Source organism: Hylobates moloch, unplaced genomic scaffold (genome assembly GCF_009828535.3).
Source record: "Hylobates moloch isolate HMO894 unplaced genomic scaffold, HMol_V3 SCAFFOLD_5, whole genome shotgun sequence".
Lineage (NCBI taxonomy): Eukaryota > Metazoa > Chordata > Mammalia > Primates > Hylobatidae > Hylobates > Hylobates moloch.
Window position 1 is genome coordinate 68,384,165 of NW_026652280.1, and position 15,595 is coordinate 68,399,759.

The 15,595-nt window shown below is 35.7% G+C and overlaps 1 protein-coding gene across 3 annotated transcripts in view; it reads right to left on the bottom strand.

The window, feature by feature from the left end:
• PPP4R1 (protein phosphatase 4 regulatory subunit 1) overlaps positions 1 to 15,595 on the bottom strand; it is a 71,353-nt gene that overhangs the window by 37,038 nt on the left and 18,720 nt on the right. For 2 of the 3 annotated variants that reach the window (XM_058438659.1, XM_032152816.2), the window contains exons 3-8: positions 11,015 to 11,150; positions 9,775 to 9,881; positions 4,717 to 4,859; positions 4,095 to 4,241; positions 752 to 859; positions 547 to 612 (exon numbers count right to left, since the gene is read on the bottom strand). In XM_058438659.1, the coding sequence (XP_058294642.1) occupies positions 547 to 612; positions 752 to 859; positions 4,095 to 4,241; positions 4,717 to 4,859; positions 9,775 to 9,881; positions 11,015 to 11,150 (707 nt within the window). The remainder of the gene's footprint in view (positions 1 to 546; positions 613 to 751; positions 860 to 4,094; positions 4,242 to 4,716; positions 4,860 to 9,774; positions 9,882 to 11,014; positions 11,151 to 15,595) is intronic. The other variant, XM_032152817.2, reaches the window with a different exon arrangement.

The window sequence follows — 15,595 nt, forward strand, 5'->3', positions numbered from 1 at the left end:
TCAGATTTCTGGCTATGCAAAAGCATATTGGATTGTCTTATGCAATATTTCTGGCTATGCAAAAGCACTCCCAACAATCATAGCTTAAATGTTATATAAGAGCTTGCCCCTGAACTTAATTATTTTGCATAAGAGATGGCTTCAGAAACTCTTTAGGTATGGTGACTTATACATCAAATATATGCATCTTGTGTGCTATTTAAAACTAACTTGCTATAGATTTAATATGCCATCAACATTCTTGAGGGTTGCAATAAAATTAAAGATTCAATTGAATAAGTAAGAATTGATTTGCTTAACAGAAATGGAAGAGGTAAAAACAGATCAATGGTTCTGAAACATATCTGTATTTTTAATAAATATCAAAAATATAATTCAAATGCCCAGATTACAGATATTTAAACTGCTAAATTCAAAATTATTATCTTTCTGGTTTAAATTCATGGAATTGTGTTAATAAAACTTTGGAGTAAATGTGTGCATTTCAAACTTTATGTACTACTTTGTAACACACACTGTTTACTCCTTTATATCTGCAATACTTACCAACATTTCTTCAGTAGCTTGCTGGCCAACTACACTGCAAATATCTCCAAAATTGGCAGCACAGACCTGACAACAAAAGCACCATTGACATTTCAAAACATTACACATAAGGTTCTTCTAAGATAATCTTTTAAATGTCATGTATCAGTACAAACCACTAGAACTATGTTCTTAAACAGAAGAAAAAAAAACGACAAAAAAATACCTTTCGAACGTGAAACATTCTGCAATCGCAGCACATCTCACAAAACCTAGGGAGGATAAGACGCTCTGTAATATCCTTCCCAACCATGGGAGCCATTTTGCACATTATCTAAAATAAGTAAGAACAAACACACACTGAAAATATCAAGTAAGCCTCCTTCAGTTAAATTAAATAACTTAATAAAAGTATATAATTTGAGGAAACATAAAATGATATGGCATCATTATACTATATACATCACAGAAAACATTCATAGCCAATTATTAATTTCATCTTATTTATCTAAGTAGGAAACAAAGACAGATATTAACCACAATCAATAAAAACAACCAATAAATACTGCATGCCCAGTAAAGCCACAGAAAATCCTAACAATTTCATTTTTGTCCAGTTTCCATCTTATTACTACTTCATCATTTTGCCTGGTAATTGTAAAAGCAAAACAAACAAACAAAAACCTACATTTTCCCAATTTAAAAAATTGGTGACTGTTCACAGGGAAAATTATCCCCAGGAAAGATCTAGATTCAGCATATCTGTACTGCTAAGAAAATAATTCAGTCCTCGCCTTGCAAAGCACCCTGTGAACTAAAGCTCATACATATCAGAACCATGTTCTGGTTTTGCAAAGCTTCAGTTTCAAGGAAAGCATGAACACAGTTCTGATATAGGCGTGTTTCAGTTAACACAACAGCAGGCAAAGTGAGGATTAACTTTATCTGAAAACTGGCCCTCTATTTAGATACACTGCTCCCACAGTTAATACAGAAAGAAATGGGATAGCCTGTCGTCATTTATCAATTGTATCAATTGCTAGACTGTACAAACAGGACAAAATAAAGAAGTAAAAGAGATACAGATTGCAAAGAAAGAAAATTCTCTCTGTTCAAATATGACATGGTTGTCTACATAGAAAATCAGAAGGAATCTACAAAGAAGCCACCAGAATAAATAAGTATGTTTAGGAATGTTGTAGGCTATAAATTAGAACATAAAAATCTATTGTATTTCTACAAATCAGCAATGAACAATGAACTGGAAACATTTAAAAACAGTATCACTCACAGGAGTACTTTTAAAAAATATGAAATCGAACGAAATACACACAAGAACTTTCTGCTGAAAACTACAAAAGATTAAAGATAAATCAAAGACCTAAATAAATAGATCTACCATGTTCATAGACTGTGAAACTGGCAATTCTCTCCAAATTGATCTACAGATTCAACACTATCCCCATGAAAATCCCACCATCATTAGAACTAGAGACAATGCCTACGTCTCCTAAATCCCAAAACCAGTTTTGTTTTTTGAATAAGCATCTCCACGCTCTAGTTAACAATCCAAAGTTATGCTGTGTATTAATGATGTAGCATAACTAAATTTATTTAAAAATGAATTATTTTTATTAAGAAATTAATTTTTATTAAGAAAGAATTATTATTTCTCTATTAAGACAGAGAAAATATGGGAGCCATGGAATATAAAACATGACCAAAAAACAAACACAACTGTAAAAGAATCATAAGACTCCTACTAGCACTGGATATAGTTTTTAAATTTCTTATTATAATGTTTTACTAATTTTACACTGCACTGAGAATTATAATACAGCAAGTTAAACGGCTCAATATAAACCAAAAATTAGGCCGAGACCAAAACTAACTTCCTTCATTGCAAAAATCCTAAAGTAAAAAAAGAAATAACGATGTTTTAGAACTAGGAAGAAGTGGTCGTTATACAACTTTGTGAATATATTAAATGCCACTAACACTTTAAAATGATTTTATGTCATGTAAGTTTCACTTTAATAAAAACATTACTGAAAAAGTAAATTTATTATTAACTGGTAACTGACTATCTAAAAATAATAGATTCAAGAAATTCTTCAAAGGAAAGAGACTAGAGAGATCATCTAATTCATCCCACTAATGATGATCCAGACGTACTATATATAGTATGATTATTAAAAAATATCAACAAAGATGCAACCATATTATTTTAGGTTTAAGGAGTGAACTCTTACTATCCAAATAGATATGAATAAATTTCCAAACGAATTTATCACTTTTCTAATTTACCATCAGAATTACTACTATCCGAACTCAGGAACCACAGATGTGAATCACAACAGATACTACTCTGTTCTAATTCATGCCCTATCATGGCCTTCAAGTAATCAGAATATTTGAAAACCATGTCAAAAAAACCCAGAAACTTCCGATTACATTTGACTTTATGATGTGCGTAATGACTTAACAATCTGTATATTCTTCTGATAACCATCACTAATGTCATATATCCTGGGAAATGTACTTGCCTGACCATCCTTCCCACAAAGACTGTACCTGTCAGAGCAGGAGCGAAGTATTATTTTACTTCCACTGTGCTTACACAGTGCCTAGAAAAGTGTTCAATACCTACCGAAGGGGTTCAAGTGTTTCTTCGTTCAATACAGGGTTTTTAAAATTTTAACTACACTGATAAAATAACCATTTCAGTTTTCCATTTTGACATAATAATTTACAATTATTTATTATTTTCTTACTGTGTGCAGAAGGTACATTTCCCTTTGTAAGCCTTTCTAGCCCTGATTGTATTTCAAATTTAATGATCTGTGGCAACTTTAACAGAAAAATGTTAAACAAGGTAAAGCAGCCTTTTCTTTTTTTTTTTTTTTTTTTAAGACAGAGTCTTGTTCTGTCAACCAGGCTGGAATGCAGTAGAATGATCTCGGCTCACTGTAACCTCTGTCTCCCAGGTTCAAATGATTCTCGTGCCTCAGCCTCCAGAGTAGCTTGGATTACAGGCATGTGCCACCACACCTGGCTAATTTTTTTTGTATTTTTAGTAGAGATGGGGTTTTGCCATGTTGGCCAGGCTGATCTCAAACCCCTGGTCTCAAGTGATCCTCCCACCTTGGCCTCCCAAAGTGCTGGGATTACAGGCACGAGCCACTGCACACAGCCCAGCCTATTTTTTTTTTTTTCCTTGAGGCAGAGTTTTGCTCTGTCACCCAGGCAGTGGCCTGATCTTGGCTCACTACAACCTCCACCTCCTCCCAGGTTCAAGTGATTCTCCTGCCTCAGCCTCCCAAGTAACAGGGACTACAGGCACACACCACCATGCCTGGCTAATTTTTGTATTTTTTTAGTAGAGCCAGGTGTCACCATGTTGCCCAGGCTGGTCTCCAACTCCTGACCTCAAGTGATCCACCCACCTTGGCCTCCCAAAGTGCTGGGATTATAGGCATGAGCCACTGCACCCGACCCCGGCCTGACTTTTAATAAGCACCTCTTATCAGCCACATTTTGCATAAATGGAAAAATGGCATTGGACTTACAGCCACAGCTTCTGTTTTCACATCATCATTGCTATCTGGGGCGGTCAGCTCTATGAGGACAGGGCACACTTTGGTCTCCACATCAAATCGTTCAATGAGCTCCTGCTCCAACAGAGCCAGCAAAGCTGCCTGACTTGTTTTCCTCACCTAGGAGAAAAATAACAACACAAACAAAGTACATATGCAACATGACAAAATTCTATCACTTGATTTTTATAAATAAAGATTTCTCATCTCAAAGGGACCCATAACTGGCAAAACTCTGCAAATGAATATTTGTGTTTATTTTCTTCAACTATTACAAAGACTACAGAACTTGGTAGATTGTGTTGTAACAGAGGAAGTGGACAGAGCTATCCTGGTAAAAGATGTCTCACAAAGTAACAAACATTTTAAGGGACCCCTAGGAGGTTACCAAGTGAGAGTGCAGTTACTAGGCATTGTCTATAATGGCATTAAAGGGATCTACTAGATTTGTCAGACTCTAAACACATCTTATCGAAGATAAATGTTCATTTTTGAAAAACAGTAAAACATTCCAAAGAGAACACTCAGGCTAGACTATTCTCCATATGTTACACTACGTAAATTTCTTTTAAGAACATATAAATGGTACTCTTACCTGATTATTCTGATCTGCAAGATATCTAACCACAATAGGTAGTAAGAATTTTGAAAAAGCGTATGGTATTGAAGGCCGGTTTTCTTGACAAAACAGTGCGATGTGAGGCACTTGTTCCATCAGCTCCGCTCTCACAGTTGGTTCTATTGAAATAACGGCAATGTGAGCAAACATGTTCTCCTGCAGCAACAAAACCTTTATCTGTTCTTGAGGGTACTTAGGAAGGCTTTGGACTTTCATCTTCAAAATATAAAGGACTTGAGACAACATCCTTTAATTCTGCAATCCTTTTCAGAATCATACACAGATCAATCCCATAAGTGAAAGGAGGACCTTATCTTCAACCCAAGCTTCTGTTGTTCACAGTATGCACTGAGTATCTAACCATTTCTTAACAATAAATAAATTTATTCATCACCTACACTGTGCCACACTGTGCTAGGGGTTAAATATCCTATCTGGTATTTACATCAATACTCTGATACATACATAGTATTATCCATAATTTCCACTACTTAAGAACCTACTAGGACAAGTCATAAAAACTAGTTCCTAATCTCAACTTAGTCAATAAATGAAAGACATATAATTAGACTTAAACTAAGACTAAAAATGAGTAAACGAAAATCAAAGATGACCAATATCTTTTAAAAACCTGAAAAGACCCAAGTGCATATGGCAAATTTAAATGTGAGAAATATGGCATTTCAAATTTCTGGGCTTCAAAAAGATGAAATGTCTAAGAAGCCACAGTAGGAAAATCGGCTAGTTAGCACAGAACAAAAGTTCCTACTGCACATCATAAAGATCAAAAGTACTAAAAGATAATATTAAATGTTCAATCTTGAGGTGGGAAGACAAAATCCAAAAATCAATCATAAGACCAACTAATTTTACTTTATAAAAACTTTACTATAGGCTAGGTGTGCCTGTAATCCCAGCACTTTGAGAGGCCAAGGCGGGCGGATCACTTGAGGTCAGGAGTTCCAGACCAGCCTGGCAAACATGGTGAACCCTGTCTCTACTAAAAACACAAAAATGAGCCGGGTGTGGTGGCGCATGCCTGTAATCCCAGCTACTCCAGAGGCTGAGACAGTAGAATCACTTGAACCCGGGAGGTAGAGGCTGCAGTGAGCCAAGATCGCGCCACTGCACTCCACCCCGGGCGACAGAGCAAAACTCTGTCTCAAAAACAAACAAAAAAACTTAATTACAGATAACAGACACCATACTCAGTTAAAAGGGATAACAGCCTGGGAGCAAATTCATGTATAACAAAGTATTAGGAAGTGAACACACTGTTCAAATAAATAATAAGAAAGAAAATAAGGATACAAGTAGGCAATTCATAGAAGACATGCAAATGACTGAAATACAGACAGACATGATGATTATCAGTAACAAGTCATTGTATCAGACCTAACTAGAACTTTGGTACCCATTATTATTATGCATTATTAAAGTTACATTAAAGTAAATATGTATGAATATGTCTCCTAGGATTTCAGATATCAACAGAGAAATTAACATAGCTTTAAGTAGAAAATACAGTATTTTGCAAAGCTCAGAATCTTATCAACAAACCAATATCTGGAATTTCTATTATACTGTTGTACCATGTGAAGTTGGCCAGATATGAACAAAATAGAGTGTTTCTGTTTTGAAGAAAAACCTAATTTAAAAAAAAGTAAACATACAGGCCTCTGCTTTTCTCACGGATCCTGAATTTTCTAAGTTAACGCTGACAATTGCTTATATTTTTGAAGCAAAAGGAGGACACAAGTTATGGTTTCAGTTAAAAATGAAATCAGCAACTTTTCTTTGTTCAAAGCCCTGCTTAGGCAAACAGACTAATGGGCGGGGCGCAAATAAAGCCCAGAACAGACGCATGCATGTACAGACAACCAATTTATTAAAAGGTGAACTGGGAAAGATGGTCTTCCCAGTTGTGTCAACTGGCTACTCACATTAAAAAAAAAAAAAAAATGAAACTTGTCCTCCACTTCGTATCATGCACATGAATAAATTCCAGGTGGAATACAGATCTGAATGTCAAGGCAAAAAACAATAAGGCTTCTCTGTGGTAGAGAATACAGGAAAAGATATTTATGACTTTGAGATTGGAAAAAATCTCTAAGAAGACACAAACGGCATGACCCATAAAGGAAAAACACTTCTCTTCTTTAAGAAGCATCATTACGAGTGCAAAGACAAGCCACAGAGTGAAAAAGATATCTTTAATACACATAAATGACATAGGGCTCATATGTAGAATGAATTCCTGTAAATCTGTAAGAAAATGACTGTCAATTTTTTAAAGGAGGAAGAGACTTAAACATTTCAAAAAAGAAGAAGCCGGGCACGGTGGCTCATGTCTGTAGGGAGGCTGAGTCAGGTGGATCACTTGAGGTCAGAAGTTCAAGACTAGCCTGGCCAACATGGAGAAATCCCATCTCTATCAAAAATACAAAAATTAGGAGGGTGTAGTGGTGCATGCCTGTAATCCCAGCCACTCAAGAGGCTGAGGCAGAAGAATCACTTGAACCCAGGAGAAGGAGGTTGCAGTGAGCCAAGGTCATGCCATCACACTCTAGCCTGGGTGACAGAGTGGGACTCCATCTCAAAAAAAAAAAAAAAAAGATACCCAAATAGCCAGTAAGTGTATAACCAGGTATGAACTTCATTGGTTAGTGAGGAAATGCAAATTACAACCACAATGAGATACCACTATACATCCATCCATTCCAGGGGAAAATAAAATAAAAGCAGATGGTAAATTTTGGAGAATAAAAAAATCAAGATAAAAGCTAATGAAAGGTAAGGCAGAAGACTGAAAGGTTCTCAGCTGCTTATTTGTCTAAACTAAGGATACATATTTCATTCACTTCAGAGCTATGTTATTATTCAATAGTCTTTATCTTACCCAGATATCGCAGTAGGCCCAGTCCTAAAAATTAGAAACCTCAGGGTCAAATCCTCTCTCTTCCTCACTCTATCCAGAGGTTAGCCTTGGAATCCCTCCTAGTACTTCAATTTCTATCCAACAAGTCATCCTTATAACAATTAACTGGCTGGTCACAGTGGCTCATGCCTGTAATCTCAGCACTTTGGGAGGTTGAGGCAGGTGGATCACTTGAGGTCAGAAGTTCCAGACCAGCCTGGCCAACATGGTGAAACCCCTTCTCTACTAAAACCACAAAAATTAACTGGGTGTAGTGGCGCACGCCTGTAATCCCAGTTATTCGGGAGGCTGAGGCAGGAGAATTGCTTGAACCTGGGAGGCAGGGGTGGTTGCAGTGAGTGGATATCACGCCACTCTGCTCTAGCTTAGGCAACAGAGGGAGACTCTGTCTCAAAAACAAAAACACCCAATTAATTGGTATAGTCTTCCAATTAGTCTTCTTGTCACCCATCTTTTTCACCATATCAGTTCATACTGCTACACTACACTGTCCTAAATCACAAAACAGGTAAAGTCATCAGCACAGTTTATTATAAACCTTTACAATCTAGCCCTCATCTAACTTATTTAACAGCCTAATTTTTCTAACTTGGAAACTCAGTAGGTTAGTCTCATTGTCAGGTTGGCCTCACTGTTGACCAAAGGGGCCACCATCTTGAACTCCTCTCTCTCTGTCTTTTCCCCTCCTGGGTATGCCCTTTTCCCTCTCTACCTCCCATCATTCTGTCAAATCCAACTTAAATGTCACTAACTTTCTGAAGCCTGCCCTAATCCTTCCCACTATAATTTATTGTTTATATGTTGGCTGCATTCACTAAACTGTTAACTTGATGACAGAAATCCTTGTTCACCTTAATAACTGCTCTAGCATTTAATCTAGAGCCTGGTATAGAGTATGTACTGTTTGATGTATACTGAATGAATGGAATTATGTCAATAGAGACATTTACTATGAATTTACCAATGTGAGAACATATTTTAAAATACACACAAACACACTTACCAAAAAAAAAAAAAACTCTGGAGTTGGTAAACAGGTAAAGGAAAACACAAATCTATCCTTAAAGAATATCTGTCTCTACTAAGGAATATAACCATAATAGGCTATAACAGTGCCATGAATTTATGTTAAATTGTTATTTAACTTAAATCAAATTAAAAAAATAAGTAAAAATTATACTTGATGAGACCCCTCTTAAAACCATTCTAGAACAAGCATATACATAAGCAATTATGTACACAAAGGTAGATTATTGCTCAGTTAAGCCTACAAATGTTCTGCCCACCCTGTAAGAATATTAGAAACATTTAAGGCTTATGTAAACATTTAACATATTCCCATTAAAATGAACTGCTCATCAAAAGATGAGCTTGTCTAAAAATTAAAAAATAGGGCTTGCTGAGATGCCAAAAAGTCGGTCAGAGGTGGAAAATATACTTTAATAAAGATAATAGATTTAAGGAAAAAAGTTCTAAAATTTTTGGATGGTTTCTAAAATCAAGTATAAACATATGCTTAATATTACCTTAAAATAGTTTTATGTGTTAAGTATTAAGTATATTTTACTACAACAAAAGATATATTTATAAAAACTTTAACATCACCATTTTCTAAGCCTTAAATCAAGTTTACCTCTTTCTTAAGCAGACTTTCTTATCTTCGCTTTGGAGATAAACCAGCTTTAGTTTTACAAATAGTTAATCAACATTTTTTGCAAGTGAGAAACCACACAGAAAGCAAGCTTTCTATACTTGCCTAAAATAATTTGTAGCCTCCTCCATCTCTTTGAATGTATTCAAAATTATTCTATATATTTTTATTAATCCTAAAATATTAATATACATGATACAAAACAATGTTTTTAGATTTGTTTTGATGAGAAATTTCTAAAATTAAACTAAATGAGCCCACTGTAAAATGTCCAGATCTCAGTAACAAATTTTACTTTTGTTGTCACTGATGGGTTTGATAATTACTTAGGAAATATTTTAAAGCTATCTCATATCACATTAACTTTTTCACTAGTTTTTAGAAACACAAATTTGGTCAAAGAAACCTTTCTAGAACAGAGTAAATTCACTTTCTCCACATATACCTGAATCATCGGCCAATCTGCTAATTCTTTCCAAAACAGCAATACAATCTCTTTCATCATCGCAGACTTCCCTCAAGGTATCCAGCAAACTCCGGGCCACCATTTGTCTACACAGAAAAACAAAATTATGTATGTTCAATGGCATCGACAGCTAATATCCAGAATTTTAATTTTTTGAGATAGGGCCTCATTCCTGTTGCCCAGGCTGGAGTGTAATGGTGTGATCATGGCTAACTGCAGCATTGACTTCCCTGGCTTAGGTAATCCTCCCACCTCAGCCTCCTGAGTAGCTGAGACTACAGGCATGCACCACCACACCTGGCTAATTTTTAAATATCTTTAGTAGAGATGCTGTTTCACCATGTTGCCCAGGCTGGACTCAAACTCCTGGGCTCAAGCAATCCACCTGCCTTGGCCTCCCAAAGTGCTGGGATTATAGGCATGAGTCACTGCACCTGGCCAATATCTAGAATTTTAAAAGACAAAATCTGCATATTTTTTAAGAAAATTTTATGTTATTACATTATTAAAACATATATTAGGTCTATAATTTTCTAAGTGGCAAATGGCAGTATTGATTTTATTTTAACAAGATGAGACTGAATATTTACAACTTGTTTTAATCTTTATCTAACTGATTTGGCAAAAAGTCACCAAAAATTCATTTCAGTTGTCCTTCAATTATAATGAAAAAACACACTCATTCATTATACAAAATGTTATCCTTACATATTTTTAGTAGTATGAGTTTTGCATAGCTATACCCAAAAAATCTGAACCAAGACTTTCTGATTTCCCAGAAAAGTGTGATACAGGTGGTCTGGGATCATACCTGGACAAACACAATGCAGTAGGAAGAGTGCTGGCTCTTGGTCACTGCTGTGTGACCCAGTGACCTTGAGCATCACTCGTCACACAGCAGGTATACAACATCATGTGTTGAAGGAATAATGTACGTCCCAATAAGCAATTTACATGAATACCAAAATTATGTCCAGTGGCAGAAAAGCAATGGTAATTAATGGTAATCTTTTTGCAAAGAAAGCGTGTTGTATGCTTACTAGGATCAAAGAATAAACAAGTACAAAACTGCTCATGCTATGATTATGAATAAAACTTGGTGACTCAGATTGTGCCTGTTAATAATACCTGCTTTAAAGTACATACTTTCATTTTCCCTACTGAAGTTAATAAAACCACCCTTCCACTTCCCACTTTAACAAAAAGAATATGCACATACCTGTTAAATACGTTCTCACTTGCAGCATACTTGTCCAATCTCCCCAGGGGCGTCAACATTTCATCTTGTGAGACAAAGTCCAGGGCTGAAGGTATAATAATCACATCAGACTCTGAGCTGTAGTCATCCACACCAACTATCAGAGACATCAGAAATACTCCTTATAACACTTTGAAACTAAAATGTACCCCTTGCCTGTCTGAAGCAGTAAAAATCTGTTTCTGGAATGGTACAAAAAAAGTCACAAGAGACTCTCAGAATCAATCCAGAAGCCACATATAACTAAAAGATACCTCCTCTCCTTTTTCTACAGGTATGTTCTACTTGGCTCTATAAGCACAAAGTTCTACTTGGCTCTAAAAGCACAAAGGTCAGAGGCTACAGAAACTCAGTATGCAAGAAATAGTGATCAGTCTTGAGAACATGTTCAATCAAGACACTAACAACTTGTGAATAGGCACACAAAAAGTCAAGCACCGATATAGTTAATCCTGCAATGTAGAAGATAAAGCTAATGAAACTGGTATCTAACTTCACTTAATAGAGGAAAGCTAAAAACATTAGTATATCTATATGCATTAAACAAATATTTATTAAATACATTTGTACCAAGTACTAGGGTAGATGCTGGGGAAACAACAATGAAAATACTAATGTTTCTGCCTTCAAAGAGCTAATATTCTACAGAAAACAATCTACTTTAAAATGATCATTGTAATAAAAGTATGTATTAATACAAACTAGAAGGCCAGACACCCACTCAAGCTGCAGGAGAAGGAAGAGAAGACCAAGAAAGAATGGCTAAAAACTAACCAAAAGGTAATTATTTCAAAGGAACCAAGCAATGAGTGAAGGTATTGACTAAACAGCATCTACTACCAAAGGAGTCAAGGAAGAACTGAAAGGTGCCCACTGAATTTGGTACTTTTGTGCCATGCTATGTGACAAGGGCGATTTTCCATTGTATGAAAGCTGAGAAGCCAAACCTGACTGAAGAGGTAAAGGAAAATATAATAAAGTGAAGACGATGAATACAAAATATACTTTCCAGAACTGTGGTTGTGATATAGTAAACTGGATTAGATTACTAGCCAGGGCATTCAAGCAAAATAAAGATTATTTATTTTGTTTTGTTCCTAATGTTTAACAGAAGACAAAGATTTACATATGGTTATATAATGAAAGTAAACAGTCAACAAACAAATATAAATTGAAGTTTTAGCAATAAGAAAATATTACCGACAGAAACACCATGAGGTTGGAAAGGATGGGATCCAGAGCTAAATCAGGGCCTTTCCCAAAGCCCTAAGAGCTTTCCAAGAAATTTTTATTATTATTTCCTGGCACTTCTATTCTATCCCCTGCATTACTTGATTTACTTTCTCAATAGTGCCTGTCAACATCTGGTACGTATTAGTTGTTTTACTTATTGTCGGTCTCTCTAGAGTAAGTTATTGGCTCCATGAGGACAGAAATTTATATCCCATACACTGCTTCATCTCCAGGATATTTCCAGGCACAAAGTAAGCATTTAAGTATTTTTGAAACAAATAAATCTGTTCATCACTCACAATGAGATTTTGGCTTTGCTCCTTTAGCTCTTTTCTTAGGACAGAAAAAGAAAACCACCTAAGAAATTCCTCCCAAATGTTGCTAAATGAGAGACAGAAAAGATTCATCATTTCCTGATGAACTGTTATTGCTATTAGGGCATTTTTAAATGCTTGTTTTTAAAGTAAATGTGCATATACCATGGGCCCATTTTACAGAACTGACTAAACAGGTAACATTTTTACTCCCAATAGAACATTATCAAAAAGAGACCACAACAGTTCCTTTTGTTAAAATAAAAATAACTTCTGTACTTAAAGAATACTTAAACATGATCTTCCACTTTTGACAAAGGATGGGTTAACAGGAATCAACTTAACCCTCACACCTTAAATGGTAAATAAATAAATAAATAAATAAAATGACAGAGCCAGGCATGCTGATAGTGTCTGTAGTCCCAGCTACTTAGGAGGCTGAAGCAGGAGGACTGCTTGAGCATGGGAGGTCGAGGCTGTATTCTTCTACAACTGCATTTGTGAATAGCCACTGCACTCTAGCCCCTGAGAAACACAGTGAGACCCCCATCTCTTAAAAAGAAGATAAAACATATGAAGCCATGGTTTCAGACACTGGACAAAAGACAGTACTGGACAGTGATCTCTGAGAAAGACAGGACAAATGAAATGAGCCCTATATTCCTCCAGCTAACTTCCTGGAAATAATTTCCAGAGCACTAGGAGGGTCCAAATATAATCCCAGCAGACTCCTCGAGTTGAGGAGACAGAGTTGAGAATTCAGGGAGGCCAAGGCAGCTAGAATTGGCAGAGGAAGAGTATCAGAGAGGAGGGACCTTCACAGAGAAAGAACTTCAGAAAGCTGCAGAAGGTCCCTTTGAGTCTTTAGGTGAGTATTGAAACAGTTTATGTGTGTGAGGAAACTACTCAGTATTCTGGGAAAAATAATTACCCGAAATGATCAAGTGAACGAATCCTCGATTATCACAAAGGACAAGGACTAGTTTGTGTCTCCAACAACAAAAATTTGAAAAATTCTAAAATAAATGAGGCAAAACGCCTAAGAAGTGGCAAATAATTCTCCTGGTTTTGCTTAACAAAGCTTAACAGGCTTTAAAAGAAACAAACTATCTCCAAGAAACTGTGTCACAGAACAAAACTCCAGTATGTAAATGAATATAAAAATAGCTAGCACTCAACAAGGTAAACTCTACAATGTCTAGCATCCAATAAAAAATTACTAGGCACACAAAAGGCAGGAAAATACAAACCATGAGGCAAAAAATTCTACAACAGAAACAGACCCAGGACAAAAAATATAGAATTAGTAGATAAGAACATTGAAAGTTATTTTAACTATATTCCATACATTTAAGAAGGCAGAAAAAAAGAGCACATTAAGAAGAGAGATGGAAGATGATATGAAAGACCTAAATTGATCTTTTAGAGATGAAAAAAAGATACGAAAAATACACGGGATGGGATCAAGAGCAGATTAAACATTATAGAGGAAAAAAAAATGTGTTACCTTGAAGAAAAAGCATAAGAAAAATATCCTAAATGAAACAGAAAAAATATGGAGGAGGAAGAGAATTAAGCATCAATCAATTGTAGGAAAACTCCAAGCATCCAAATATATGTGCAAATGGAGTCCCCAAAGAAGAATGGGAGATATAAAATATATTTGAAGAAATACTGGACAAATTTTCCCAAATTTGATAAAAACTATCAATCTACAGACAGATTCAAGGGGTTCAATGAAACCCATGAGCAAGAAACATGAAGAAAAGTATACCAAGGCACAATATAATCAAATTGCTTAAAGCTAGTGATAAGAACTTTTAGGCAGCCAGAGAAAAACTCATGTTACATACAGAAAAACAAAAGAATGATAGCAGACTCTTCCATCTAAAATACAAGCCAGAAGACAGTAACATCTTTCAAGTACATAAAGAAAAATACCTACAACTCCATACCTAAGAAACAGAAATCTTTCAAATATGAAGCTGAAATAAAGATTTTTTCAGCCATACAAAAACTGACATCATCATCAGCAGACATACACTATAGGAAATAATAAAGCAAATCATTCAAGCGAAAGGAAAATTACACCAGATGAGAATCTGGATCTATACAAAAGAATAAAGGGCATCAGAAACAATTAATATGGGGCCGGGCACAGTGGCTCACGCCTGTAATCTTATCACTTTGAGAGGCCGAGGCAGATGGATCATTGGAGCTCAGGAGTTCAACATCAGCCTGGGCAACATGGTAAAACCTTGCCTCTAAAAAATATATAAAAATTAGCTGGGCATGGTGGCGTGCACCTGTAGTCCCAGCTACTTAAGGGGCTGAGGCAGGAAGACTGCTTGAACCTGGGAGGTCAAAGCTGCAGTGACCTGAGATGGCACCACTGCACTCCAGTCTGGAGGACAAAGCAAGACCCTGTCTCCAGAAAAAAAAAGAAAGAAAAGAAAAAAAGGTTAATATGTGATAAAAAAATTTCTTATTTTTTAAATCTCTAAGATAACTGCTTAAATAAAAATATGTACTAAAAAATAAATGGATAAATATATATTGTGGGGTTCACAACATATGTAGAAGTATAATGTATGACTATAATAGCACAAAGGCAGGAAAAGGGTAAAGTATACTGTTATAAAGCTCTTACGCTGTGTGTGAAGAGATACATATTACTTGAAGTTAGACTGTGGAAAGGTAAAAATGCATATTAATTATAAACTCTAAAGCAATCATTATTTAAAAAGAAACACACATACACCAAAGACATACAACTGCTAAGCCAGTACACCCCATAAGTAATCTAAAAGAAGGCAGAAAAAGAGAATAAAGGGATCAAGGAAGAGATGGGACAACAAATGAGAAACAAGATAAAGAGATTTAAACACAACCATATCAGTAACTACATTAACTGCAAATGGTCTAAATAGCCCAACTAAAGGCAGAGTCTGTCAAATTGGATTACAAACAACACCTAACCATGAACATAAGTATA